The sequence below is a fragment of the Acomys minous genome, assembly GCF_964271855.1.
Source record: "Acomys minous genome assembly, chromosome: 14".
In the NCBI taxonomy this organism is placed as follows: Eukaryota; Metazoa; Chordata; class Mammalia; order Rodentia; family Muridae; genus Acomys; species Acomys minous.
The window spans coordinates 7,976,186-8,004,030 of NC_140496.1; the positions used below are offsets into that span (position 1 = coordinate 7,976,186).

Consider the following 27,845-nt stretch of genomic DNA (forward strand, 5'->3'; position numbering starts at 1 on the left):
GTGCTTACATGAACAGGGTAGCAAAATGTCTTCCCCAAATTCTTGTCAGGGGCCAGGACAGTACTCACGAAGCCACTGCTCACCACGTTGCAGCTGGATGCCAGCTTGTAGCAGAGGTGGAACACAGGGCCTCCGGCATGCTGGGCCGCCATCACTCTACTGGGTCACACCCTAGGTCTATTTCCACAGTTTGGTTTTGTCTTCAGGGTCTATGTAGCCCTGGTTAGCCTAGAGCTACGTCAACCAGACTGGCCTCAAATGATCCTGCCTCAGCTTCTACCTTGTGAGTGCCGGGATGGCAGACTGTGCCACCGTGCCTGGCCAGTTGTTAGAACCTGGCCTGCTCTGCACAGCCTGGTGGATACTTCCATCCATTGGTGCAAATGCAAGAGATAGCAAATCTCAGAAGTAGCTCATAGCAATTTCTGTAGGCTACTACACAGGACTTTGTCAGGTTACCCTAACAGGATTTTAAGATCATGAAAATATACGTCACAACCTAAAATCTCCCAGACCATAGTAGTCAGTCTAGTTGCCTTCTTTTTTTTGAAACATGATTTCTCTGTGTAGTCCTGGCTATCCTTGAACACAGAGATCCACCTGCCTCTACCTCCCAATGCATGTGCCACTACTGCCCTGCAGGTTCAATTTTTATATACCCACCCTCAACAACTTAAAATGCAAGACCCTTACTTAAAACATATTTACCCATCACAGTGGGTAACACCGAACAAGCCTGGTGACTCGAACTTGACCCCCAGAACCACATCAAAATAATGGAGGGAACTGTCCTCCACATATGCCTTGGCACACACACCATACACAGTAATAATGCAACTAGCAAAAAAAAAAAAAAAAAAAAAAAAAAAACAGACTGGAGAGATGGTGCAGTGGTTCAGAGCACTGGCTGCTCTTCCAGAGGACGTGGGTTCAATTCCCAGCACCTACATGGCAGCTCAGAACTGTAACTCCTGTTCCAGAGGATCTGACACCCTTATTAAAAAAAAAAAAAAAACTTAAAACCCCTCCTTATCCCACTGTGAGAAACCTAGCGTCTCAACTGACAGATACTTTCACTTAGTGATTGTCAAAGAATAAACCACACAAGTGTCACGTAAACTGGTCATTTATTAACATGGACCATTGGACAGTGGCTTCCAGCATGCCAAGCGAGGGGAGAGAGCTGGCAAGTAGCGGGGTCTCACTTTTTCCACTCGTTCTTCTCGTAGTCCCACTTGGCAGAGAAGCCTTGAATGGGGTTAGCCTTCATGTCCAGCATACGCTTAGTCTGCATGGCCACCCAGTCACGATCAAAGGTATGAGGGATGGGGCCATACACTATGGTACAAAAGGACTGAGTGAGGCAGGCTGTCCTGCTGGGATGCATAGCCCAAGCCTTCCAGGGCTCAGGTTCTACCCACACACTAGCAAAGCCACCTGCCACTTAGCCCCACTCACACACAGGCTTAACCCACAGCACTGAGAATTCAATCAGAACCGTTCCTTGCTTGTGATTATGAAAGGTCAGCAAGGAGATCTTCAAGTATTAAGCTGGGCATCTTCCTTCTAGCTGTCAGTGGCAGGCGCTGCAGGATGGCCCCGCACACAGCCAGGGGCTGCCGCTCAGAGAGCTGGCCTCTGTTCTGTTACTAATCTGAAGCCACTCGGTAGGGGTGGGCCTGCTCAGAATGCAGCACAACCTGACCCAGAGAGAATGCATACACCAACAGTATGGGAAAAGCCCAACACCCCAGACTCCAGATGCTCAGGTACAGCCAGCCAGCCATGAGGCAAACAGGCCTCCTAGCTCACACTATGCAGCCTGCTGTGGACATGGGACTTACTAAGCAGACCTTTCTCGTTCTGCCTGGAGGATGGCTGGCTGTACAAAAGGCACGCATACCCTAGCTCATAGCTGTGCCCCTGATTAGTGTTTCTATCCATCCTGGGCTTCGAGGCCACGTGAGACCCTCACAGCACCAAGGGCTACAGCTGTCCTGGGCCACGCCTTCTCCCTCTCCACTTACCGTAGCTCTTCTCCCAAATCAAAAGGAGAGCAGTGAAGCCGATGAAGAACATGGCTATGCCCACAACTGTCTTCCACTCATTGGTGCTCCTGTTCATCTCAGCAAAGCTCTCATTAAACTGGATGCGGTACACTGAACAGAAACATATGCAGGGTAAAGAATGTGTGGAGGACTCACCGAAGCAACCCATCCCAGGGACAGCAGGGGACACACAAGTGTGACAGATCTGCCCTCACACACCAGCACATGTGAATGGAGAAAATGCAGAGCTGACTATAAGCAAAGACGTCAAGTCTGGATGTAACGTCAGCTTGGTAATTCCGTACCACATGGCAAATATTTAGCCAATCTCTCGGCAAAGCCGGGCCCAGCACGTGTACGAGAAGCTGCAGTCTCCATCCTGCTCCTCACTAAGGGCTAAGCCAGCAGCATCGAACAGGGATACCCAGAAGCCCAGCAGGGACATCTGTGTAGCACTAGCAGTGACACACACCTCGCACTCTACTGTTTTTGTGCACACTCTCTGATACCTACACTGGACTTTCTCATCCCTGGACAGGCTGCTCCAGTCGGCCTTCTCCTTCTCCTTCAGGGCCTTCTGGCTGGCAGACAACAGCTTGACATGGGCCACATCAGGCAAGGGGTAGTCACGCCGATCGACGTAAGTAGGGAGAGCATAGTCTTCACTCTTCACAACACTCCCTAAAGCACATTGGATAAATTGGAAAACCAGTGTGGACGGGAGTCTACGCGGAAGGCGATGGCCGGTCAATGGTTAAATGAAAGCACCTGACCTAATCAAACCTGAGGATTTAGTCACCAGAGGTAGGACCAGAGTTGAGGGTTATTTGCTAGACAAGCAATTGGACTAAGTGGGGTTCCACTTAGGAATTCATCATCAGAATATGAACAGCAAAAAGAAAAAGGAGCCTGTTGCCAAGTACAGTGATAGGTCTCTGTGACCCCAGTGGCCAACTCAGAAACTGTATTGGCCTTGTATAAAAGGGGTCACAGAGAGGCAGGCGGTGGTGGCACACGCCATTAATCCCAGCACTTGGGAAGCAGAGGCAAGAGGATCGCTGTGAGTTCCAAGCCAGCCTGGTCTACAAAGTGAGTCCAGGACAGCCAAGACAAGAATACACAGAGAAACCTTGTCTAAAAAAAAAAGTCACAGAGCCAAATACTCATCTGTTTATTAAGGACTTACCAAATACCTACTATTCACTAAGGCCGGCTCTAGACATTCCTACCTCCATTGGCTCACATTCTACAGAGAGGAACAAGCAAGGTATATGTAACATGAGGGTCACATGCTAGGAATGCACAAGTGGCAGTAAGCAGGAGGTGACCCTATAAACTCCAGTGGAAGAGCAATGTGCTTAAGCAGACCCAGGTCAGTTCCATTCTGCTTTCCTTTGAATGTATACTCACTTAACACTCAAAAGCAGTCAAGTCGGCCCAAACTGAGCAGTGGAAAGAGCCAGACTCGAGTGGAAGCTCTTGCTGCTCCACTGCACCATCACAAGGAGCACGCACCCATGCATTTCACAGGACACACCAGGGCAAAGCTCAGGCCCCAGGGAAACCAAGTTGGGTTGTATTCCAGAGTTTCCTGTTGCTAAAAGCTCTAACCCTGCCCTGTAGGGGACAAAGCCTACAGAAAAGTTTGCCCCATGAGCTCAGACTCATGTCTAAATCCACCCCGTCATGCTGGTGAGCACAAAGCTAAGCCGTAAGCAAGGCTGTGACCCTTCCAGATGTTTATTTTGGTACACTGATGACCAGGGAGCCTCTGGTCTTCTGTTCAACCTCATCCCAACAGAATCTGAACCAAAACAGCCAGAATCACTTTCCCATGTTAATTCTTAGCATCCCATAAAGCCTATAATCCAGGTACTTGGCAGGCTGAGGCAGGAGGATCTCAAGTTTCAGACCTGACTGAACTACACAGGGAAACCATCTCAAAACATAGAAGAAAATGAATGATCAGAAAAAGAACAGCAGCTATTCAACACTCTCACCAAGTTACACACACACACACACACACACCACTCCCCACCCTATTTCTCTAGGCTTAAAACTCTTGAATTGCAGGCTATTCAAATAGATGAAAATTAGGGTGAGAATGTTCCAGAATCAATCAACTATGGTGATAATGGCACATATACCAGTGACTACACTAAAAACAATGAGAAGTGATTTAAGTAAATCAATGTATTGTGTGGATTCCAGCTCAGCCATTGCACTGCCATAAACTCTGATGGTCTTAGCGCACACTAACCATAAAATGGTCTATTCTAGACCAAGGGTGGTTAATTTCTTTCTTCTAGGTACACTTCAGAGTGTTGTGCCTGTCCTTGGGATCAGGGGAAAGCAAAGGCAAAACCCTTCTCTTTTAAAAGGGACAGGGGGGTTCCGGGGCCCACAGCCTACTTCCTTGTAGCTGCAGCCACTTGTGCAGGGCCAGGTTCCAGCATGCCAAAGTGTTCAGAGGGTGGCATGCGAGTGCACTTTGCTTGAGTGACCTCACTAGGCAAGGTCGGCCATCATCCCTGCCTGAAGGGTCAGAAATGTGCAAAGACTGACCTCTGCAGCCCATGCCAAGCATGAAGGCAAGTCCTACACACCCATCCCCGGCTCCTCGGCCCTGTTTAGGCCTAAAGGCTTTGGGGATGTGGAACTGACAGCCTTACTTCCAAGCAGACCCAGGTGTGGAAACCCTCCATATCTGCCCAGCACATGCCAGGCCTTACCCTTAGACAGCAGGGTTCTCAGTAGCCCTTTGTGCCCTTAGTAAACCTGGCCTTTGGGGAAAATCTTAAAAATAATAGAAGGATTAAAAAAAGCAAAGACTTTGCATTCAAAAGATCACTTCTGGAGCTGGAGCAATGGCTCAGAGGTTAAAAGCACTGACTGCTCTTCCGGAGGTCCTGAGTTCAAGTCCCAGCAACCACATGGTGGCTTATAACCATCTATAATGTGCTCTGATGCACCTTTCTACCCTGCAGATGTACATACAGGCGGAGCACTGTATAATAACAAATAAATAAATCTTTTTTTTAAAAATCACTTCTGTTCTCAACCAAGATGAGTTTTGTCCAGTTTGTCAGATCTGTTAGGTATCAGACCCCTTCTCACTCTGCAGGTCACACCAACTGACAACAGTGCTCCTGACAGTGGAGTTCCACAGTGCCCTAATGCTATGATCATGTATGTTATCTGTGGAGGACTTTTATGACTTATTAGAGACCCCAGAGATTGCAGCTATTCATTATCTGGTCTGACTAATAGAAATGACAGCCAGGCCAAGTTGAAAATTGGTCTTGTCACTGATGTCTGTGCTTGGAGATGGAGCATGTCTTTCCATATTGGTTAATAAAGGAGGGATCTTTCTTACTCAATCAGCCTTCGAAAAACTTAATGTCTCAGCCTGCACCTATGGTGCCCGAGGGAGGGGGACCGGACAGACACCATCACTGCTTCAAGATGACTTCACTGACACATCCACACAGAGAGCAGCTGCAAGGAGAATCCATGTTGGTGTCCAGGCCTCTAGATGGACAAACCTTGCTCTCCAATCTTCTCATCTACAGCCCAAGCCTCACACTTAGCCCTTCAGCAGCAAAAGCCCCCTTCTAGAAGCCTTCCTGAGAGCCAGCCAAGCTACACTGTCGGCCTCTAGAGCCATCACTGTCCAGCACTAACTTCACCGAGCCAGGCTGCTCCATACTGCATGCTCCCTGTGGAAGGCCCACCTCTACATTATCTTATCCTCAGTGTCTAACCCTGAAAGAACACAACTCGTGAGTGCAAAGCTACAGTGGTGATGTGCCAAGCTCAGAACTAAAACCTCCTGTGGCTGCATTTCTGCTGAGAAAGCAGTCTTGAAACGTCAAGAGCCAGTACGTGGTTGAAATGAAGTCTATACAGCTCAGACAAGACCAGCACCCTTTGCTTCCATTGCTTCATGATGCCAATAGAAGCAGGCTTCTTAAGTTAGCGTTTCCTGGGAGGAGAAGATTGAAGTAAGGTATGGAGAAGCTCTCTAGAAGGGACAGAACCTAGTGGTATGCTCGTGTACCTTTAACTTCAGTATCCATGAGGCAGATAGTTCAAGGCCAGCCAGAGCTCTACAGTGAGACTGGGAGGGAACTGGAAAAAAATATATAGGGGGAAATAACACCAAGCCAAGCCCCAGACTAATAGGACTTTTCCATGTTCCTTCAAACAGACAAAATGGTCTTCTGTAGAAAGCCATTTTATTCTCCTGGCTCAATTGTTTCCTTCTGCCAACCTAGGCCTAGTCTTGGAAGCTTTGGGCCTCTATACAATCTGATCTAGGCCTAGAATGTTTTCAGCCTCTAAGACTCAGTGCTGAGTAAGCTCACCACTTCTTGTTCTTTCTGAGCTTGTAGCTGGCTGGTTCAACTCTGCTGTCCTGGCTCAAACTCTTCTCCCTGCTGACTTATTTAATCTGGTTTCCCTTTCAGCCCAGAATTTTCTCTGCTTGCCTCAAACTAACTCAGCACTCTGCTCTAATCTTCTGGCTCCTTCTCATTTTCCAGCTCATTCCATCTTCACCTGCGTTCTCTCTCTGCAACTCATCTATTACTGTCCTGATAAAACTGCCTCTTAGGGGCTGGAGAGATGGCTCAGAGGTAAGAGCATTGACTGTTCTTCCAAAGGTCCCGAGTTCAATTCCCAGCAACTACATGGTGGCTCACAACCATCTGTAATGTGATCTGATGCCCTCTTCTGGCTTGCAGGGGTACATGAAGGCAGAGCACTGTAAACATAATAAATAAAAAGTCTTTAAAAAAAAAAAACTGCCTCTTAAGCAGCTTCCCTTCCTCTCTCTGCTCATGAAGAGTTGGGCATATTCTATCCTGTCACGTCTTCTCTGATTAGTCAGCTTTTCTACCACTCAACTAAACATCATTTTCAAACACTGGTGATTCCTTCCACAAACTAAGTTTACCTTTGTTTTGGATTAAAGGTGTGAACCACTACACCTGGATCTAAGCTTTTCTTTACCTGAAACTTGCTCTATACCAGGCTGACCTTGAACTCAGATCTGTTTGCCTGTCTTCTGGATTAAAGGCATGTTTGTATTCCAGCTAGATCACACAGACATACGAGATCTTTGGATGTACATAGATCTAGGTCTTTGGATGTGATTGATCTCTTGCCAGAACAGTATGTTCTGAATTAATATTCATTAACAGCCTGCTCAAATTCTTGTCTCTCCCTAAAACCCCTGCAAGGTCAAGCTGCCAAGTATCTTAGACATAGGGGCAAAATGACAGTAAGTTAGCCTATTTGAAAGCAAAAGTCCTTAGTTAGGCCTGGTGATGCACACTATTAATCCCAGAACTATGTTGGCAGAGGCAGGTGAATCTGAATTTCAGGACAGCTGGAGCTACACAGACAAACTGTCTTGAAAATACAAGAAAAAAAATTAGAAAGAAAGAAAAGTAAAGTAAAGAAAGTAAAAGTCCCACTTACCATGTGCTCGAACACACACTGAAGTGGAAATGGCTCTCCTGCCAATTAAGCTAAGTGCCCTGGTAGCCAACATTCTGAAAGACAAAAAAAAAGTACACCTCTAACAATGAGAGAAAACACCTATTAGCAGGAAGGGGGGTGGTGGGGTGGGGTGGGGTGGGGTGTGTGTGTGTGTGTGTGTGTGTGTGTGTGTGCGCCACTCATTCCCTCAACTTTAAATGATTGTTTGTTATGATTTCATCAGATTTTTAAGACATAGGCTAGTCTGAAAGCTTGCACTCTTCCTCTACCTCGTAAGAGCTGTCATTACAGGCCATCGGCACACGCTGAGGATCGGTTTTTATAACTGATGCGAAGTCAGGAATTAGCATGGGATGAGGTTTTTCTTAGGATGCATTTACAGAGCTTCCTGATATCAAACCCAGGGCTATAATACACACAGCTTTGGCCAATTAACAGAAAACCCGGCTTCTTAAAAATCAACTAGAAAGACAAAATGACTGAAACTGCTGGAACTCGGTAGAGCAGGTGCCGCCACGAGCTGTTCCTCCACTGGGCCACCGCCTGCGACTGCGTTTTATTTTAAAAAGCGACTTGCGCAGAGACTGCGAAGGGCAAGCAGAGGAGGCGGCCCAGGCCCAGGCCCTGGCCCACTTCCCGTCCCTGGCCCGTGGCCGACCTAGATGACCCTGTCACCTGCCCCAGCGACCCGAACTCCACGCTACACCTTAGCACAACCCTTTCGAGATCCGCTCCCCGGGAACGAATGACTGAGCCCTTGGAATCGGCGCCTGGGGCGGCAGAAACCGTAGTATGACGTCAGGGCTCGGCTCGCTTTGCTGGGACCTTGCGGAGCCGGGGCGCCCGATGCCCGCCAGGTCGAACGGGCAGTGGGGACCCAAGACAACAGACCCGCCCGGGAAGCGGGCGCCCAAGGTCATGGAGCGACAAGTCCTGGGCTCGCGGGCGCCTCGGTGTCACCGCTCCCGCCCCGGCGTTCCAGCTCCTCGTTTCCCGGCCCCGCCGCCCTCACCCGCTGTCAAAGGCCGACACCCGCCGTCTCCTGCCACCGCTGCTCTGGCGACCGCCGCGACCGCCCTCTACACCCCGGCTGCTCGCGACCGGAAGAGCGGGACCCGCACCGGAAGAGCAAGATGGTGCCGCGGAGCACCGCGGGATCGAGGAGGCCCCGCCCACGTCCGTCAGACCGAGTCTCAGCGCGGCAACTGTCGCGAAAGGCCGAGCGGGCCGCGCTGCTTTCTGACAAGTCCTGGCGACTACGGTTTCCGGCCGGCGGGCGGGCGGGCGGAGGCGGGCGGCTGTTTTTGGAGGCGGGAGCTTCCCTCAGGGTGCAGTGGGGCTGTGTTTTGTACAGTGGGGCGTCTATCGCGACGCGGCTGGTTAGGCTCAGCATGCCCGGCGTGAAGCTGACCACCCAGGCCTACTGCAAGATGGTGCTCCACGGCGCCAAGTACCCGCACTGCGCCGTCAACGGGCTTCTGGTGGCCGAGAGACAGAGGCCGCGCAAGGAGCATCCTCAGGGCGCGGGCAGCCACACTCTCTTCGTGGACTGCATTCCGCTCTTCCACGGCACCCTGGCCCTGGCGCCTATGCTGGAGGTGGCCCTCACCCTGGTAAGTTCAGGGCCACGGCGGGATTCCGGGCTGGGTTGAAGTCAGGTGCCCTTCGTGCGGGAAGTGTCTTCTCCCGGTTAGGCAGCGTAGCAAGTCCTCAAGGGTTTGTAAAATTACCTAGAAAGCGAGTGTGGTTTCTTAACCGCTATCCCTCCAGCTCCCATGGCGTGCTTTCCTAAAACCAGCACTCGGAATGTGGAGGCAGGCGGATCTCAAGGCCAAGCTGGTCTATATAGGGGGAGACCTGTGATGCTTGACACTACATTTAAAGTTTAAGCTTAATATGCTGGAGAGACCAAAAAACAAACGAACAAAAATGCGTCTAGCATATAAACCCCTAGCTTGTACATGTCTTGTATTCTGTCAGTCTACTTGCTTTTTCCCCAGCCGTTGAAGACTATTCCTAAAATTGACTAATCTTTAAATTTTGCAGTTCTAGCAAGATATTAGGTCATAATATTAACTGCTGTTTTTGCGTCCGTAGTCAAACGTGCTTTTTGTGTAAAAGACGATTGCAAGACCCAAAATAATTTTTGTGGGGTTTGCCTTTGTACCCTGGACTGCTATAGCCAGGTGCTTCGTCTTGGGAGCGTTCTCGGGTGCAGGCCTGCAGCCAGGTACAAACCAATGCCAGTGCCAGTATCAGAATTTAAAAAAAAAAAGCAAAAACAAAAAAAACCCCTCTTACTAAAATTTAATCGTGGTGATGGTTAATCTCTGACTAACCCCAGACCCATAACAACTCTGTCTTAAGGGGAGAAGAGGTAACCGTGGTAGCTTCTCTTGGCCACTGGCACTCTGTACTGCTTCGTTTACACCTCAGATGAGCTCTGAAGAGTCGGACGTGCTAGTCCTTTGTCTCCAGTCCTTCTCTTACCCACCCCCCACTCCCATTAAAATGAATTCACTGAGACAGAGACTTGCTATGTATGTAACGGAGACCTCCGACTCTTAACATTCTTCCTGCGTCCAGTTCCCGAAAACTGGAATTACAGACATGAACTAGCAGCATTCCTTACCATCTATTTCTTTGGGTTTTTGGTGTCTTGGGTTTTTGTTTTTCACTTTTTGTAGCCTTGGCTGGTCTGGAACTCTACATAAATCAGACCTGCCTTACTTAAAGGCTTTCGCCACCACTGCCTGCCTCATTCATTTCTTAATTCACATTACAACACCAAAGGAAATTTCTAGCAAACTATAAGTGCCTTTAGGCAACTTGTCTTAAGTTCACTGGGCAGATTTTTGAGTGTTTTAAAGAGTTACTTATGGCATTATTATTATTATTATTATTATTATTATTATTATTATTATTATTATTATTACTACTACTACTACTACTACTACTACTACTTGGATTCTTTCTGAACAGGAGACAGATTTATGGGTGATATTTATAAACTCATGAGGTTTTTGTTCCTGAAGCGTCTCTGAGGATTCCTGTGTGTGTTTCCACCTGGCAGGGCCCTGCTCTTAGTGGTAGGGCAGGGTTATCAGGTGCTGTGGTCAGGGCTCAGTTAGACTTGAATTTGCAGTGGGCTGACAAGCTCTCTACAGAAGAAACAACAAAAGGAGGCTAAGTACAGAGTGCAAACACCAGGTAATAGAGGGCTCGGAGAGGTGGGTCGGCAGTTAGAGCACTTACTGTTCTGGCAGACTAACAGTCCTGCAGGCCAGTAACTCCATCTCCAACTCTTGTCTTCTGCAGGCACTCACATTCCCACACCCACATGTAGACTCGGAATTAAAAGTAAATTTAGGGTCAGGTATGGCACATGTTTTTAATTCCAGTGCTCCCAGGACTCTGGTGGCAAGAGGCAGGTGGATCTCTGAGTTTGAGGCCAGCCTGGTCTATAAAGGGAGTCCAGCACAGCCAAGGCTCTGTTAAATAGAGATCTGTTAGCATCCTGAGTGCACTGAAGAAAAGACCCCAGACTCAATAGTATGCAAGCAACAAAGAGTGTTTATTTTGCAGAAATCCAGCATGCTGGAGTCACCACTTAGGCACCATGGTGACCCCAGGTGAGCTCTCAGGCTCTCTCTATGAGCTTTCAAATTCCAAAGGGGGCTGGTATTTATTTAAACTAGAAGCCCAGGGAAGCTGAGTAAACTCGGGCAACTCTGGCCAGGTCATGAGTTAACCATAAGGCAGATTTCCAGACCAGCAATAAATCTTCCTCCGGCCAGATGGCGAGGCCATCTCTACTTGGCTGTCCACTTTTTGCAGTATTTCTACTGACTGCTGACCCACCTCCAAGGAGTGGAAGCCCAGGCCTGCTCTGCACCAACAGAAACTGAAGCCTGTTGTGGGTAGAGTCAGCGTAGCCCTAGATCAAGCCTTTGGGGGCCTCAGTGTTCCTCAGGAGCCCCTCTGTGGCCTCACAAAGCCCTGTCTCAAAAAACCAAAAGTTAAAATGACATTTTTTAAAAATATTTTTGCTTGTGCATGTGAATTGGTGTTTTGCCTGGTGCATGACCATATGAGGGTGTGTCAGATCCCCTGATGTTGGAGTTACAGCTGCTGTGTGGGTGCTGGGAATTGAACCTGGGTCCTCTGGAAGATCAGCCAGTGCTCTCAAGCACTGAGTCATCTCTCTAGCCCCAGATTTTTTTTTTCTTTCCTTAGAAAAGTCACCTTATCTCAGCATGGGGGCTTAGAACAGTCAGTCATTCAAAAGGTGAGCCAGCCTGTGCTCCAGGGCCCAGACCTGCTCTTCAAGTTTCTGCGCCCATTTACCTCCCTGACACTCTGCCTGATGCTGAAAGCTGAAAAGCAGCCTCAGCCTCTCTGTGCTTTGAATGCTGTGCCCACTCTTCCAATGCTGTCCTCTGTGGTGGAAGTTTGGTTTCTTTGTAAACTCAGTTATGTTAGATAAAGATTGTTTGTTTTAATCCCGTATGTGATTTTAGTTTGAACTTCAGTTTGTCCACACCTGATAATTGTCTCGTGGGGGCGTGGTCTAGGACTATGAGGAAGAAAATAGGAGAGCCAAGTGAGAGAAAGGTGGCAAAGCAGTTTGGAGAGACCTGGGGATGCGGAACGGTCTCCAATCCTCCGCTGTGTGCCTTCCTTTAACAGCATGGAAACGCTGAGTTCCCAGCATAAGAGTTTAGTGGCTCTCAGGCCTGGGCTCATTGCAGTGAATTCTGAAGCCTGTGGACTGTCCTCCCTCAAGCTCTTTGTTGAGTCTGTTCCTTCTCCACCTGCCAGCCTCTGATCTCAGGTCACTGCAGCCTGCAGGCTCCACTTGAAGGCCTCTCCTGCCAGGTGTTCTGCCTGTCCCCAGAATGTGGCCCTATGCCCATGGAAACAGCAAAGTCTCCTTAGAGCAGTATGCCCACTGCTCCTGCCTCGCTGCTCATACTTCCCTATCTTTCACTTTATCTCTTCCCACGCACTCATGTGTGCTCGATCACACGCACAGTGTTCTCACTATTGTTTCCTCCTGCAGCTGCCTTTGGCCCTGCATCGTCTCCTGCACTCACCCTGAGGCTGTCTACCAGCCCCCATTGCAGCTAAGTTTCTTAAATTTGTGCTGTTTACTTTTCAACTCCACAACCTTGCAGGCTGAAGGCTGTGGAAGGTGTCTGAGTTGCAGCCTGCGGCTGTCAGAATGCAGGCTGTGTAAGTTTTCACAACATCAGAGCCCATGCAGCCATGCGGCTCAGGCCCCATGCTGGTGGCTCACACTGCTGCGGAAAGACAAGCTAGCCATTTCTTAACATGTGCTCTGCCACAGGGCAACATGAGATCCCTTTGAAGGGATTTCTATGATCATTTTCCATTAAGAAAATCCTTGCATTTCAGTGCTTTTCATTTGTTTAAGTACTGATGCCTGTTATTTATCCTCATAGCCCTTTGACGTAGGCAGTGAAGGAATTACATCTAATAGCAAAAACCCATAAAATGTTGGGAGGAAAATTAGCAAACCCTGTTGTTTTGTTTTGGTTTGGGTTTGGGTTTTTTATTTTGTTTTGTTTTGTTTTTGTTTTGGTTTGGTTTTTTTCTCTAAGCCCCTTTGTTTTTTTCCCCACCTTGGTTTCTGCGACTGGGGGCAGAGCTCTGCGTTCTGCTCACATGACTCTTTTACTGTGACGTGAGTCCAGGCCAGCGTTCTTCCTCAGCATATCCCCCCCGTCTGTCCTCGTTAGCCTCCCAAGCTTCTCTTCCAAGGAAAAAGTCACAGCTGACCTGAGAAGTGACTCCATGAAACTCCGAGGCCAAAACCTGGAAACAGGAAGTTTTGCCAGGTTGCCCTCCACTTGGTGGTCATGCAGGGTCAGGAGTGGTGCCCTCGGCGTGGCCCTTAGCCTTGCCTCTTCTCTGCTTATTATGGAGCCACCTGAGGTGAATGATGACGCTTAGAAGCAAATGTTAGCAGGCTTGCAGAGAAGGGCCATCTGTGCAGTCTTACAGTCCCCTCAGCAGGTCTCCTGTGTGACTGGCCCAGGAAGTATAGAGCACATTGAGCAGAGCGGCCGGTTCACACCAGCTTCCCCTGTGAGGGCAGAGAAGTGCCTGAGGAGAACATGGTGTCTGAATCAGTATTGTTTCCTTTCCTAGTCCTGGGCTGGGATTTGCTACTCCTGTGCTGTTCTCATAAACTGCATGCTAGATGCCTGGGTTTCCAGACAGCCACAGCAGGAAGGTGGACATTAGCAGGAGTCAGCTTCAGGGTTGTGCTTTACCTTGGCCCACTTGGGCTGGGCAGGTTACTTGACTGTGTACCACACTCCAGGCCATCCAGCTTTTCACGGGCCTGTTGGCTTCCTTCAGGAGTCTCAGCATGCCTCATACAGCATGTGCTTGTCCTCTACTGCCTCACCATGTAGTAGTAGTAATAATAGTAGTAGTAGTTGTTGTAGTTGTAGCTTTTTTTTTTTTTAAGGGGCTAGAGAGAGGGCTCCATAGTTAAGAGCACTTGCTGCTCATCAGTGGACCAAGTTCAGTTCCCAGCGCCTGTGTCAGGTGAATCACAACAGCTCGTGACTCCAGTTGCAGGCAATCTGACACCTCTAGTCCCCACAGGTACCTGCATTCCTGTACACGCAGACACATACCTACACATTTTAAAAACAAAAAGACAGTAAGTCGTGTGTATGGGTGCTTGCCTGCATGTACGTCTGTGCAGTGTGTGTTCGTTTCTTGTGGAAGCCAGTGTCAGATGCCCTGGGACTAGAGTTACATACAGTTGTGAGCCACCATGTAGATACTGGGAATTAAACTCAAGTGCTCTGAGAGTATCTACTGTTCCTAAACACTAAGTCATCTCTAGCCCCTCTTCCCCTAGTCTTAGAACATGTCTCCTGCCTCTTGAGTATGCAGGATGGGTCTGCTCCCTGGTTGGAAGATAGGCAGCATTTGGGTCCCAGGCATCCATGAGTTGGTTGGGCAATAGTGAAAAATTGTTGCCAGTTCTAAAGCGAAGCCAGAGCTTTTATGGCCTGGTTTACTTGAAGCCTGCCCTCCGCGTTCTAGAAGTTCTAGGTCACGGCATTATTTTTTCCACTGGAATTTGGTTGGGTGCCTGAAATTTTCATCTAGGAATGTGTCCTCGGCAGGCACGGGGTAGATGAAGCACATGTTGCATTTGTCACAGGAATCAGTCATGGCAAGTGCTGCCTGTGCTCAGAGGACCAGTTTGTGTGTGTTTGAGGGAGATGTGAGCCCTGGATCTTTGGCTAAAGAGCCAGATCAGACTGTTCACTGAAGACTGATGCTGTTATGTTGGGGTGTAAAATGTGTTGTACCCCAATAGTAAATACAGTATAGCTGTGATCAGCCAAACAGACTACACAGGATATTCATGAGTAGAGAGACTGTCCTAGATTCTGTGTAGAACCAGAGTAAGCCTGGGGATCATTAAACAAGTCAGTGGCTAAGGTGGGAAGCCCGTCAGGAGGTGTAGCTGCAGCCCAGGGAGACAGGCTGAAAAGGAGGAGCCTGGAGCACCAGGAAAAAACCAGCCCCACTGTAGACTTTTCACCTGTGAGATAAAGAACAGTTTTATGCCAGTGTGTTTGAGTGCCTGGTTCCTAGAACAGTAAATGGAAAACAGGCAGGCTGTGAAACGGGGGCCCATCCTGAGAGCTGAGAGAGCTGACCAGAGGTGGGGTCACCTGCAGCAAAGGCACAGAAGGTCGGATTTGATTAGAAACAGCTAATAGATCTCTTAGATTTGAGTTCAGGGAAAGGAGCCAAACCCCAGAATGTAGAGCAAGGCCCTCTGGTACTGTGTCGGAGTAAGTTTGGGAAAGGAAGAGAAACTTCTAGGTAGGTATGTTCCAGCATGGCAGCATGTGACTAGCTTTGCAGGGATTTGTGCAGTGGACCATTACAAATATTTAGGGACATAACCCTAATCTTCCTGGGTAGATAGATGACCAGCATTTTTTAGCTGGGTCACTGAGCCCTGCTTTTGTCCCAATATGGTAACTCATGAGTTCTCAGGGATCTGGAAATAGTCTAGTGCACATGAGCCAGGGACACTACGACTGGACCTGTCTTAATGTCCGCTTTAGTCATAAAGGAGGCTGAGGCCTGAACCAGAGTCCATGGAGTCAGGAAGCAGGTTTTAAACATGGGGGTGGGGGGAGATTAAGACAGTCTTTCATAGGCAGTGGTGACAATGCACACCTTTAATCCTAGCACTCGGAGACAGAAGCAGGTGAATCTCACTGGTCAACAAACAGTGAGTTCCAGAGCTGCACAGAGAAACCCTGGCTTTTTTTTCCCTCCCCATAAGACATTCTTGTTGTGTTCACGCTACACTGTCTGCCAGTGGACTTGTAGCCCTGTGCTCAGTCCACAGATGGATGCTACTATGTTCAACTCTTTTTTTGCTTTTGTTGTTTTATTTTTATTTGTGTGTGTGTGCGCGCGCGCGCGCGTATGTGCACTTCTGGGCCACAGGAAGGCATTAGACCTGCAGAAAGCTAAATTGGATGTGACAAGCTGCGTTACAGGGTAGAGTGACTCTGAAAGTCTGCTACTGCTCCTGTTTGAAGCACGCTGCACTGCAGAGACATGGGTGCCATTTGTACCTGCCCCAAGGGCCCGTTTACAGTACTCTGATCCTGATGGGCATCACTAGCAAGCTGCTAAGATTGTTAGAGCCTGTGTTAAAGACTTGAGACAAATCTGAGGTCCTTTTCTACTCTGTCCTATGCACCTATGCACTCCCAGGGCCTCTCTGAACATTAGTGGTTTTTATTTTTTATTAATTAATTATTTTATTTGCACTGGTGTTTTGCCTGCATGTATATCTGTGAGAGGGTGTCAGATCTTCTGGAGCTAGAGTTACAGACAGTTATGAGCTGCCATGTGAGTGCTGGGAATTGAACTGAGGACCTCTGGAAGAGCAGCCAGTGCTCTTAACCACTGAGCCACCTCTCCAGCCCACATTAGTTTTTCTTATTTGCAAAGGCTAGCTTCAAATAAGGCACCTCCAACCTTCTGTGCATCTACAATAGCACAAGTGTGCTCGGTACATTTGGAGACAATAGTATCAGAGTGTGGAAAGGTTGAAGCCAGTCATATGTGATCTGCATTTCCCAGCACACATCGCACCGCTTCTGTGTGGTATCAGCTGCTGTGCCCAGTGCAGCCTGTCTGGGAGGATCCTGCCCTTGTGCCCTGACTCTGAACTCCCATTTATTGTAGTCAGGAAAGAAGCAAGAACTGTTTAAAGTATGGCTTTGTCCCACCTGTGGGTGGGGGCTGTCACTGAGACTTGGTACCTAGGTCATTTTTCCATTTGTGTTCCTCTCTCTCAGATTGACTCATGGTGCAAAGAGAACAGCTATGTGATCGCCGGCTATTATCAAGCTAATGAGCGTGTGAAGGATGCCAGGTACGGGTTGCACACCTGTGGATGGAGGGTTAGAAGCCACAGAGCCATCGATGAGGTGCTCTTGAGCCTCTCTGTGGGTTTCAGTTGACAAAGCCTGTGCAAGTCCCCACCTCCAACTCCCTGCTTTATCAAGTGTGCAAACCAGATAAGCAGCTGGGGTTTCGTCCATGACTCCTCTGTTGTGCAGGGAGGGAGCTCAAAGACGGGGAACAGCTACCAGGTCTGCACCAGCCTGCTGCCTCCCACTCCCAAACTAGATGTTGTGGAGGGCAGAGTCACCCTCTTGAGTAAGTAAAGTAATTTGGGGTTTAGAACTCTTAGGATGGGGCCTGTGGTGAAAATGTGGTCTTTGATTCCTAAATTGGCTCAGGTTCCTGCACCCAAGATGGCCCAGCTCGGCTCTTTCTCCTGAGCAGACTGAGTTCACTGTCTGCTTTAGTCTGAGTCCCAAGAGCCTAACCAAGGATGCCATCAGTCAGGGTGGCTTGAGGAGCTAGCAGGTGGGCTACTCCTAAAGTGGTGGGTCATAGATAGAGCTCAGGAGCTGTGTGCAGGGACCAAGCCAGTGACAGCAGCCTCCATCCCTCAGCCCTCCAGGGCCAGCCAGGAAGAGCTGGTAAAGAAGGCCACCTCCAGAGGAGCAACATCCTTTGGCCACAGGACATGGCCAGCAGCCAGCCCGATAGGTCCCACGTCAGGGAAGGGATGCCCAGATCAGTCGGTACTGATGTCCCTCTTCCATGTCCTCTGCTGTCCTCCAGAGGCTTCCTTTGGCTGCAGCCAGCTAGAAGCCAGGGGACAGCTGGAAAGTACCCACACCGTAAGTACTGGGGTTTTCTTGTGTGGTTAGATGGAGCCAACAGACCCCAGTATGCTTATGTAGTGTGGACAATAGAGTGGCCCACAGGCTCTCCTAGAAATAAAACAATGAGAGAGAGATGCCCCACTACTGTCACTGAGGCTTGAGATATTCAAGAGCTGTGCCCATCTCACTGAGTCCGTCAAGGTACCTTCTGAGACCACCCAGAAGCTGTGGAAGCCCTGTGCTCAGGTCCCTGCTTCTGCTGCTGCCTCCTGTTCTCTGCATCCTCTGGCCTTTGGTTCCTCCTGGATGGTGCCAAGTGCTTGTCCACCCTGCACAAAAGCTGCTGTGGAGGAGGCTGTGGATGACCACACAACTAGCTCTGTACTGAGCCAAGTGTCCATTCAGCCTCCCTGAGAGGGCCCTGTAGGAAGGAGGCAGATTACAGCAGCAGAAACTGAAGGCCTCCCTAGAAGCCTCCCTGGAGAAGCTTTGTCAACTTGAGGTACAAGTGTCATTGATCAAACTGGGGTGGCACCAGATTGAAAGCTCAGGGCATAGGGAAGATGTGGAATGGCCTGGTGTCCTAAAAAATGGTTTGATTTAAAAAGGGTTCAGTTGCCAGGGCCCTGGACCTCCTATGACTACTTGCTGTGGATGAGCCACTTGAGTAGCAGACCTATGGAGAGTGACAGGCCCCAGAGACTCGAGCTTCAGTGCAGCCCACAGCCCAGCAGAGCATCAGCTGCCCTAGGCAACGCTCCATTAAGCCCTGGTGAGCATTGCCTTTCAGAAGATGCCCTAGGGTCCGCTATGGCAGTGTGCCTCACTGTCCCAGTGGCATTCACAGCCTCCAAGTCATCTCACCGGGGCCAGCACTCACAGGCAATTGGCTCCATTGCTTATTAATTCACGTGTTGGTGAACTGTACTGACAGGGGACTGTTTCGTGGCTCAGCTAGAATATTGTAGAGCTCATAGATCCTTCTCTACAGCCCAAACCAGGTGGCAGAGAAGGTGGCTTCCAGGATCGCTGAGGGCTTCAGTGACACGGCACTCATCATGGTGAGTCTCGCTCTCATGCTGCTGTGTGAGCTTCCGTCCTGGTGCTGTTCCAGCTCCAGACCCCAGGTGTTACGTAATGGTGGTGGGTGAGTACCACTGCAGTCACAGCACTAGGCCAGGGGCTTTCAACTCCAGCAGTCCTGGCCTGATCCTCGACCTCACTGAGCCCTAGTGGTGGCCCAGTGAGTGCAATGACCACTGGGGGAAAGCCAGTGTAGCCTGGGAATAGGAAGTAGGCCTGCACAGTCTGGGCACACGGTCTAAGAGTGAGGTGAGGATCTGGTTTGAGTGCAGTGCTCAGCTTTTGTGGGAAGTGGAGAAGTGCCTCACGCTAACCCTGCGCAACAGAGTTCCCTTGGTATGAGCATGCCTCTGCTGCTGCTGCTGCTGCTGCTGCTACTTGCGTAGGAGCCCAGGAAGGCACTGCTTTTCTCAGCACTGTCCTCATGCTTGTCATAATCCTCGCTTTCTCCTCAGGTGGACAATGCCAAGTTCACGATGGACTGCGCTGCACCTACGATCCACGTGTATGAGCACCACGAGAACAGGTGGCGATGCAGAGACCCACACCAGTGAGTGCAATGCCCTCCCTCAGGGCCTCGGACTTAGGGCTTCTGTGTAATACAGGATGTGGGTGGTACTTGCTGGTCTCCTGTGTTTGGTTTGGTTTCTGATCACACAGGTGCTTTATCTGTGTCCCTGCAGGCTATTCGGTGCCCTGTTTGGAGGGCACCTGTCCATTCAGAAAGGCCTCAGATCCATCCTAATGTTTTCTCCAGCAGCTGCTCTGCCCTTAGTAGCCTGTGTGGTCTTGGAGTAGGTATGAGGCTGACTCTCCTTGTCTGCCCTGCAGCGACTACTGTGAAGATTGGCCGGAAGCACAGAGAATCTCGGCTTCACTTCTGGACAGCCGCTCCTATGAAACACTCGTGGATTTTGACAATCACCTGGATGACATTCGGAATGACTGGACAAACCCTGAGATCAACAAAGCAGTTCTGCACCTGTGCTAGATGAGGGCCCCCGTGACTGGAGACTCGCTACTACAGAGAAGAGGAAAACATATTTTTTAATTTGGAGGAATTAAATTTGGAGGCTGGCCTGGTGGGAAGCTGCAAGTCTGTGGTGTGTGCCTTGGAAGGGTGTCCAGCAGCATCCTTCAGGGCAGGGCTGTGGAGAGGTGTGGGCTGCCTAGGCTCTGGGTTCTTAGTCCTGTGCTGCCCAATCCTGCCCATCAAAGCTCTTTTCTGCTTGTCCCAGATTATATCCATTAAACAGTTCTAGCCTTTTATAATCTGGAGAGAATGCACTTCAGTCTTTACTCTGGTGAATGTCTGAGTCTTTACTTTGGCTGACCCAGCTCCAGGCATCCTGACATGAGGCAACGCCATGGACTGCTACAGCAGCATCTCCTCAGCCAGGTTGGTGTCAGGGCTAGGAGCTGCACAGTTGAATTAGAGCCTTTGCTGAGAAGCTTTGCTGTGTAGTGAACACAAGCACATTGGTGATGGGAGCAAAGACCCCGTGAGGAGGGGAAGCCAGTCCATCCTCTGCTCAGGGAGATAAACAAAAAACCCTGGTGTCCCCAGGATGTCCCGAGCAATATGGTCATTTGACCAAGTGTTCTGACCCTCTTAGGAAATGGTGTGCAGACTTTCTGACACACTGAGTTGTCCATTTTACACAGAGAACTGTGCCTTCCTTGCCTTGGGCTTCATGAAGCTGGTGACAGCATCCCTGTGCTCTTACTAAGTGGGACAGCCGGAGTCACCTTAGTGAATGGACTCTGGTGGACGTGGCTTCTTCCCTTATTCAGGGTTCTGCTCTTGGTTTTTGTTTGCTTTTCTATTGTTTGAGGGAGTATTTATTTAGCTTTGTTGGGTTGAGAGTATGCCATTGTGGCCCTGATTGGCTTGGTGCTCGCTTTCTGGAGGAGCCTGGCCTCAATGTATAATGATCCCTCTGCCTTTGCTTCTCAAGTACTGAGATCACCGCCCTTCCCAACTCCCTTAACATTTAAACTGACACTGTCCATGTCTGAACAGAGGAAGGTGTGAGGCTCCTTCCCTGCCCCCTCTTCACCCTCACACACTCAGGGCTTTGCAGGTTCATCTGTTTCAGACAGCCATGGACATGGACCCACCCCCCCCCCCAAACCCCAGCACTGCCTTGTTTATTTTTTGAGATGAGAGGTTTTATGAAGCTGGGCCTGTGCAGCAACTACAGTTCTGTCTGTCCAAGCCAGGTATGGTGGCCCGTGCCTGTGTCCTAGCACAGAAGGAGGAGCAGGCGTTTGATTGAGCCCAGTTCTTCATAATGGTTTCAGCCCCACTTAGACTAGCTTGAGAACCTGCTCGTCGGAGCGTTCTCACCCAGTCTGCAGTCTGAATGGGGAGGGACACCTACATTGTGTTCAGGGACAACTCCCTTACAGCAGACAGTTCTGATGGACTTCATCCTGGGAGCAGAACACAGCACGTACCGCCCAGCCTCGGGTGGACATTTTAACCTCCCTTACAGCACCTACCCATTTGTCCCGGTTAAGTTTTTGTTGCTCTGATGAAGTACCAAAACTACTTTGAGAAACTGGATTATTTCACCTTATAATTCTCAGATTAAAGGGCAGGAGCTGAAACAGAGACCATGGAGGAACTGCTTACTGGCTTACTTTCCTCTGACAGGCTCAGCCTGCTCTTACCGAGCTCGGGACCACCTGCCTAGGGGTGGCTCTGCCCACAGCTGTGCTTGTCCATGATCTAATGGCAGCAGTTCCTCAGTGACGTTCCCCCTCCCAGGCAGCTGCACTAGTTTATGACTAGTTTACAATGTATTAAGGTTTTTAGAACTGATAAAATGGAGGAAAATATATATGTGTGTATATACATATATATATGTGTGTGTATATATATATGTGTGTGTATACATATATACATATGTGTATAGAACAGGATTTATTAGTCAGCAGGCTACGGTCCAACTATTCCAATGATGGATAGTCCAAGAATTCAGTGCTGAATGTGTAAGTCTGAGTGTCTGAGCTGTTCATAAGTCTATGCTGAAACTACAAAGTAGACTTTCATGCCATTGAAAGAATGAACTTGCCAGTAAGGGCAAAGGTAGGCAGGCAGCAAGCAAAAGCTGCCTTCTTTCCTGTTCTTTATATAGGCTGCCACTAGATGTGGCCCAGATTCAAGATGGATTCTTTTAACTGGAATGATACAATCAAGAAAAAACCCTCATAGGTGTGCCCAGCAGTTTGGGGAGTTAGTTAATTCTAGGTTTGGTAGAGTTGACAACTAAGAATAGTCACCACCATCAGATAATTGACCCTTTGTCAACTTGATACACAAACACATCACTATTAAACTATAACCTTTCCTTTCTTGTTTATTCCCAAGTTGATGTAGCTCAGTGTTTTAGCACAACAACAGAAACCACTAGGATACCGTTCAAAAGTATATATGTAGTTCAAACTATTAATATAAGATTTTAAATACTCCAAAAATCTAGAACAGGTTTTTCAAGTCTCACCATACGGCAATGATAAAGAGATAGGCCTATCTAACCTGCTTGAAGTGCAGCATCCATGTGTATTGAAGTGGGGCCTGTTGTAGGATATTGTATCGGCTTAATTTTTTTTAGTGAGTTTTTCACTTTTTGTTTTGTTTGGGGTACTTGTTTTTGGTTTGTGCTTGTTTTGAGATAGTTTCACTGTGTAGCCTTGGCTGGTCTGGAACGTGATATGTAGACCAGGCTGGCCCAAAACTTGAAGACCACCTACTTCTGCTTCCTAGGTGCTGTGATGAAAAGAATTTTTCACTTTTAGAATTGCCTTTAAGGATACTAAGCCAGGCAAAGTGGTGCTTGTCTTTAATCCCAGCACTCTGAAGGCAGAGACAGGACGATATGAGTTTAGGCCAGCTTGGTTCCAGGACAACCAACCCCTGCCTCAGTAAATAAATAGAAACTAGCCAGGAATCCTAGTGCTCAGACGGAGACAGTAGAATTGCCACAAGTCGAGGCCAGCCTGGCCTACATTGTGAGTTCTAAGACAAGCTGAGGCTAGAGTAAGGACCTGTCTCAAAAGAGAAAGGAAAACCAGGAAGTAATACTAACTACCAAAGGATACTAATGTGGTAAAACAAGGCAACAGCCTCCTCAAGACAAAGTAGTGTGCTGCTTAGAAACGCTGACTGCTAACTTAGGGGTGTGTGGGTGTTCACCTAACCCGTGTGTGCCCATTCCCATGAAATGGAAAGCATCTTGGAGTCCTGGGAAGGCAAGATGGCTCAGCAGATAAAGCTCCTGTGAGGCCTGGGTGTAAGCCTAGGACCCACACGTTAGGAATGCACAGGTTGGCCTCCAACCTCCACACGTGCACTATGGCACACAGTTGATAAATAAATATGATTTTTAAAGCCTTTGTTTAATTAGCATCATTTATTCTAGGAGCTTATTTTTCTGATGTCTGGAGAAGCCTATTATTTCTATACATATTTTCCACTTCCTATCGTTTACCTTTTTGAGACCTACCTATTTTGGGTGAGACCTGTAGCTCAGGTTTGGCAGAAAGCTCAGTGGGGAGTGTTGCCAGCCTACAGGTGAGAGCATGAAAGGGTGTGTGTGTGTGTGTGTGTGTGTGTGTGTGTGTTATGGGGGTGGGGCGTGCATTTGTAATGCTAGAGATTGAAATGGGGCTTTACAAATGCTCAGTGAGCTCCATCCTCTTCAAATTGGCTCGCAACTTCTTGTGTGTTTATGACATCCTCAGTGGGACCTGTGTCATTCCTTCACGCCATTTTTGAGGGCTTCATCCCTGAAGGTCAGCTGCCTGGAGAGCCACTCCTTGCAGGTTTCTGAAAGGCTGCTATCTGGAATCTGAAGTGCTTGTTCTAGAATCAGATCTAGAGCAGTTGTAGAGCATCCAGATTGCCTTCTCTGTTGCCTTTGCTTTCCAGTCCAGCCGGGACCTGACCCTTACTAGAGATGAGCCATGCCTCAAATTAGTGTTGTCTTGCAAAATGGAATAGCAGGCTGTATTTAGTGTTGGCTGAGAAAATTCCAGGCACCCTCATTAAGTCTCATGAACTGTACTTCCAGACCGTAGGACCTTAAAACAATAAAATAAAAGCAAGCAAAGGGGGAAAATAACCACTTCCAAGTAACAACCCAAGGATTGTGACCTCAAAGTTGGCACGAATTTTTAAACAGAGGAGTATACAGAAATGATGAATTGTCCTACATTAAAATTAAGAGATTTGTTCATAAAAAGGACAATTAGGAAGTTGACGTTCAGGAAAGCAGGGCAAGGAGATGGCCTAGAGGGTAAAGTGCTGAGGGCCGTGAGCTCACATCCCAGCATCCACATGAAAAACCAGATAGAGCCACAAGCAGCTGTGACACTGTCACTGGTTGGTCCCTGGCCAGCCTAGCTGAGTCAAGGAAGAGACAGTGTCTCAAAAAGTAAGGTAGAGAGGGCTAGAGAATTAAAGAAGCCATTATGAGCATGACCTGGCTTAGGTTCCCAGCACTTACATTGGGTGGCTCACAATGTCTGTAACTGCATCTCCAGACATCCAACACCATTTACCAGCCTCTGCAGGGCGCACGAGTGTGCACATACACACACACACACACACACACACACACACACACACACACACACACAGAGTTTTAAATATACACAAGGTAGGAGGCCAGGTATGAAGTCATATGCCCCTAATCCCAGTACTCTGGAGGCAAAACCAAGTGAATTTTTCTGAGTTCCAGGTTAACCAAGGCTGTGAAGAGAGAACCTATCTTAATAAATAAGGTAGGCAGCAGATTGAGGAAGATACCAAACATAGACACATGCATGTGCATTCATACCTGGATAGACACATCTGGGATGCAGGTGTGATGGTCCATGCTTGTTAATCCTAGCACTCAGAAAGCTGATGGAGAAGGATCCAGAGTTCTAAGCCAGCCTGAGCTACATTGACCTTTTCTCAAAAAAAAAAAAAATTAACTTGGGAAACAGCACATTGTGAGAAGATACTTGTAACAGAGTCACCTAACAAAAGACATACACAGCCATATTTGGTGGCACATGGCTGTGATCCCGGCGCATGGGAAGCTGAGACACCATAGTTGTGAGTTTGAGGCCAGCCTGGTCTACAAAGGGAGTCCAAGACAGCCAAGGCTACACAGAGAGACCCTGTCTCATTACAAACCAAAAGAGCAGAACAGAAACAAAAACCTGGAGAGAAGACAATCTAACACAACCCTAAGTGCCTTGTCTCTCCTGGGAGTGATTTGGGTGGGAGAGCAATGGTCCCTTGCTGACCATGACACTAGCTAATATACTGCCTCTGCTCTCCAGAGGTCTGAAGCTGTGGCAAGACCTTACATCCCCAGACAGTTCAGCCAAGATTGTTGCTGCCTCATGGAGGCTGAGGACCGAGCAGATCATGAGACTACCATTAACCAGTCTCTGCCATACCCCCCGTCACCTTCTCCCAGGCATACTGCACCCACCACTCAGATCCTTTCTTCTCCACCCACCATGGTGGGTACCCCCACACACAGGAGGAGCCATGGTCAAAAGGTCTTACACACACACTGGGAGAAATGGCTACCCAGCACCCGAGAGAGGCCACGCTACAGATAGTCCTTGAAGACCTAGATAGATAGTGTTTGAGTGGCTGTGGCAGAGAGAGGCCCAGCTTGGCTGTCAGCGGTCAGTCAGTCCACACAATCATCTTGTGAGACCCAGAAACCTAAGCTCAGGATAAGCCACTGAAGGGGTGTGTGTTCCCCAGCTGAGGCTCTTGGCAACGCAGAGTTGGGAACTAGAGGCACCTCAGTTTGACCTGCAGTTATACTACAGACCCAAGGCCTGAGGGATCTTTCTCAGCAGCCCAGTATACCAGGCTGGCTCCCTTAGCCTGCAAGGGTCCTTGTGCACCTTACAGCAGCAGTCTGTCTCCTTGGAGGTAGGAGGGGAGTGTTTTAACATTGCTGCCTTCATTCTCAAAGCCCAAGGCCCAGGGCCCTTCTGGGAACAGGTTTGGGGACAGCCTCTGTGGTTGGCTGCTCTACCGAGCATCCTGGTACCAGGAGCATGGAGAGAGAGTATCAACAAGGTTCTAGCTGTGCCCTCGCTGAGAGTGACATGGTCTCATTAGAGCACCTACAGCACCCGGACTCCCTTTTCCAGGGCAGTCCTGCCGCCCCACAGCCCTTCACTGGAACCAGTCCCCCGCCGACCACATGCATGGCAAGTTCTGTGGCTTTGTCCCCAGTGTGAGCCCTGGTACTCACGGGTCCTCTAGTGATGACGGGCCTTGGGGAGGGCATTCCTGGGAGAGCAGGACTCATGCTGTACGCTGCTGCCTCAGAAGTCTGAAGTCAGGCTGTCCTGTACAAACCAACCAGCTCAGACAACCCGCCCGCCCCTCCCCGCCCGAGCAGGCCTGGGTGTGGCTCAGGGACAGATACATGCCTAGAACGGAGCTCTGTCACCCACCACTCCAGGCTCTACACTTTGTGCCCTCAGGCTGTGTGTAAACCTAAAACCTGCCCTGTGGTCCAGTGTCACCTCTAGAATCATTCAAAATACTCACACCTACCTTTGGGGGGGGTACAGACACCCAGAAACAGCTTCCCCTTCCCTCTTCCTCCCCCACTCACCCCTGTTTTCTGCTTGAGCTCCCATTGGCCCACCCCAGGCCAGTCAAGGGAATCCAAAGGAAGGAGATTAAAGCTTTGAACGCCACAGGGCACACACAAGGCCTGGGCTTAGGGATAATTTGCCTTCTCTGCAAAGGCCAGGCATTTAGTCCACATGGAACAGGAGGGACGGGAAGCAGCCCAAGGCCAGATGGCCACCACAGAAGAGCGAGTGACTGTCCCCAACCTGAACAAATCTCCTGAGACTAAAGACGGCCACTGAGTTCCTGTGCCAACAGGTAGGAGGGACAGAGACGGGTCTGGGGGTTGGGGGAAATCCTAGAAGGTGTGCAGAGGACCTATCTTCAGCCTTTAGGGTTTTTGACTTGCTCTTGTCTCCAGGCACACATGTGTGTGTGTGTATGTGTGTGTGTGTGTGTGTGTGTGTGTGTGTGTGTGTGTGTGTGTGTGTGTGTTGGGAATGCCACAATGCACTTGTGGAAGTTCAGAGCAATTTGTAGGACTTGGTTCTCTCCTTCTATCACTCGGGTCCAGGGATCAAACTCGGCATCAGGCTTGAGGGCCAGTACCTCTGTCTGTTAAGCCATCGCGACCACCCATGTTGGATTATTTTAAAGACTACACATCCATCCTCGCGGGTGGAAGAGGGGCCTGCCATGCTATGGTCTTCTTGGCTTTGCCTGCTGTGATCTCTGCCTGCTTTCCTCCTGCCTGAAGTTCATGAGAGCCTCGGTGAGGAAGGAAATCATTTCTTTTCACTGCTGGCTGGCAGAGCTCTGTGGGGGAGGTGGCGTGGCCATTTCTCGCACTGCCTCTATTTGCTCCTGGAGATGAACCCTTACCTCAGAGGCCTTCTGAATTCCTCTCCAGCTGAGGCAGCCAGGGGCTTCCTTACCACAGGGCTCACTCCCTTCCAGACAGCCTGTGCGGGGGGGGGGGGGGGGGAGGGCTCTCTGAATGTCTTTCTAGTTGGAAGACAGGACAAAGGTGCTACCAGCTGAGACAGTATCAGTGCATCACTACAGTGAGCTGGCAGCCCTCAGTGCTGGGGCCTCCCGGTCAGAAGCGGCTTTCTGGGCATCCACACATAGGCATGTCCACATCAGGAACAAGCCCAGAAGACCTGCCAGCAATCAGTGCAGCCACCTCTGACTCCCAAGAGGCCACTGGTACCAGGTGCAGGGGGGCAGGGATGATTTAGCATCTGTAAGCTTTAAAATAATTCTCAAGCTGGGCATGGTAGCTTACACTTGTCATCTCAGCATTCAGGAGGCTGAAAGTAGGAGGATTGC

The 27,845-nt window shown here is 49.2% G+C and overlaps 2 protein-coding genes across 2 annotated transcripts; one reads left to right on the forward strand and one right to left on the reverse strand.

Moving 5' to 3' along the window:
• Window positions 1-1,110: 1,110 nt before the first annotated feature.
• Window positions 1,111-8,647, reverse strand: COX4I1 (cytochrome c oxidase subunit 4I1). The gene is made up of 5 exons (XM_084756179.1): window positions 8,566-8,647; window positions 7,533-7,606; window positions 2,562-2,729; window positions 2,028-2,159; window positions 1,111-1,338 (listed from the first exon to the last, which is right to left on the reverse strand). Exons 2-5 carry the CDS (start codon window positions 7,603-7,605, stop codon window positions 1,202-1,204), a joined length of 510 nt encoding a protein of 169 aa, XP_084612305.1. The 5' UTR covers window position 7,606; window positions 8,566-8,647; the 3' UTR covers window positions 1,111-1,201.
• A 39-nt stretch (window positions 8,648-8,686) lies between these two features.
• Window positions 8,687-20,176, forward strand: EMC8 (ER membrane protein complex subunit 8; the record flags this gene model as incomplete). Its single annotated transcript, XM_084756172.1, has 5 exons — window positions 8,687-9,166; window positions 16,940-17,016; window positions 18,813-18,882; window positions 19,360-19,454; window positions 19,736-20,176. The coding sequence occupies 5 exons, from the start codon at window positions 8,687-8,689 to the stop codon at window positions 19,893-19,895; spliced, it is 882 nt and encodes a 293-aa protein (XP_084612298.1). The 3' UTR covers window positions 19,896-20,176.
• Window positions 20,177-27,845: the final 7,669 nt, after the last annotated feature.

What these genes read in the sequence shown, in the direction of transcription:
- COX4I1 (XM_084756179.1), bottom strand. Translation starts at nt 7,605, where the DNA reads ATGTTGGCTACCAGGGCACTTAGCTTAATTGGCAGGAGAGCCATTTCC. An exon ending in CAGGGATGAGAAAGTCCAGT is followed by an intron (nt 2,160 to 2,561) that starts GTAGGTATCAGA and finishes GTTTCTGTTCAG; the next exon opens with TGTACCGCATCCAGTTTAAT. An exon ending in GATTTGGGAGAAGAGCTACG is followed by an intron (nt 1,339 to 2,027) that starts GTAAGTGGAGAG and finishes TTTGTACCATAG; the next exon opens with TGTATGGCCCCATCCCTCAT.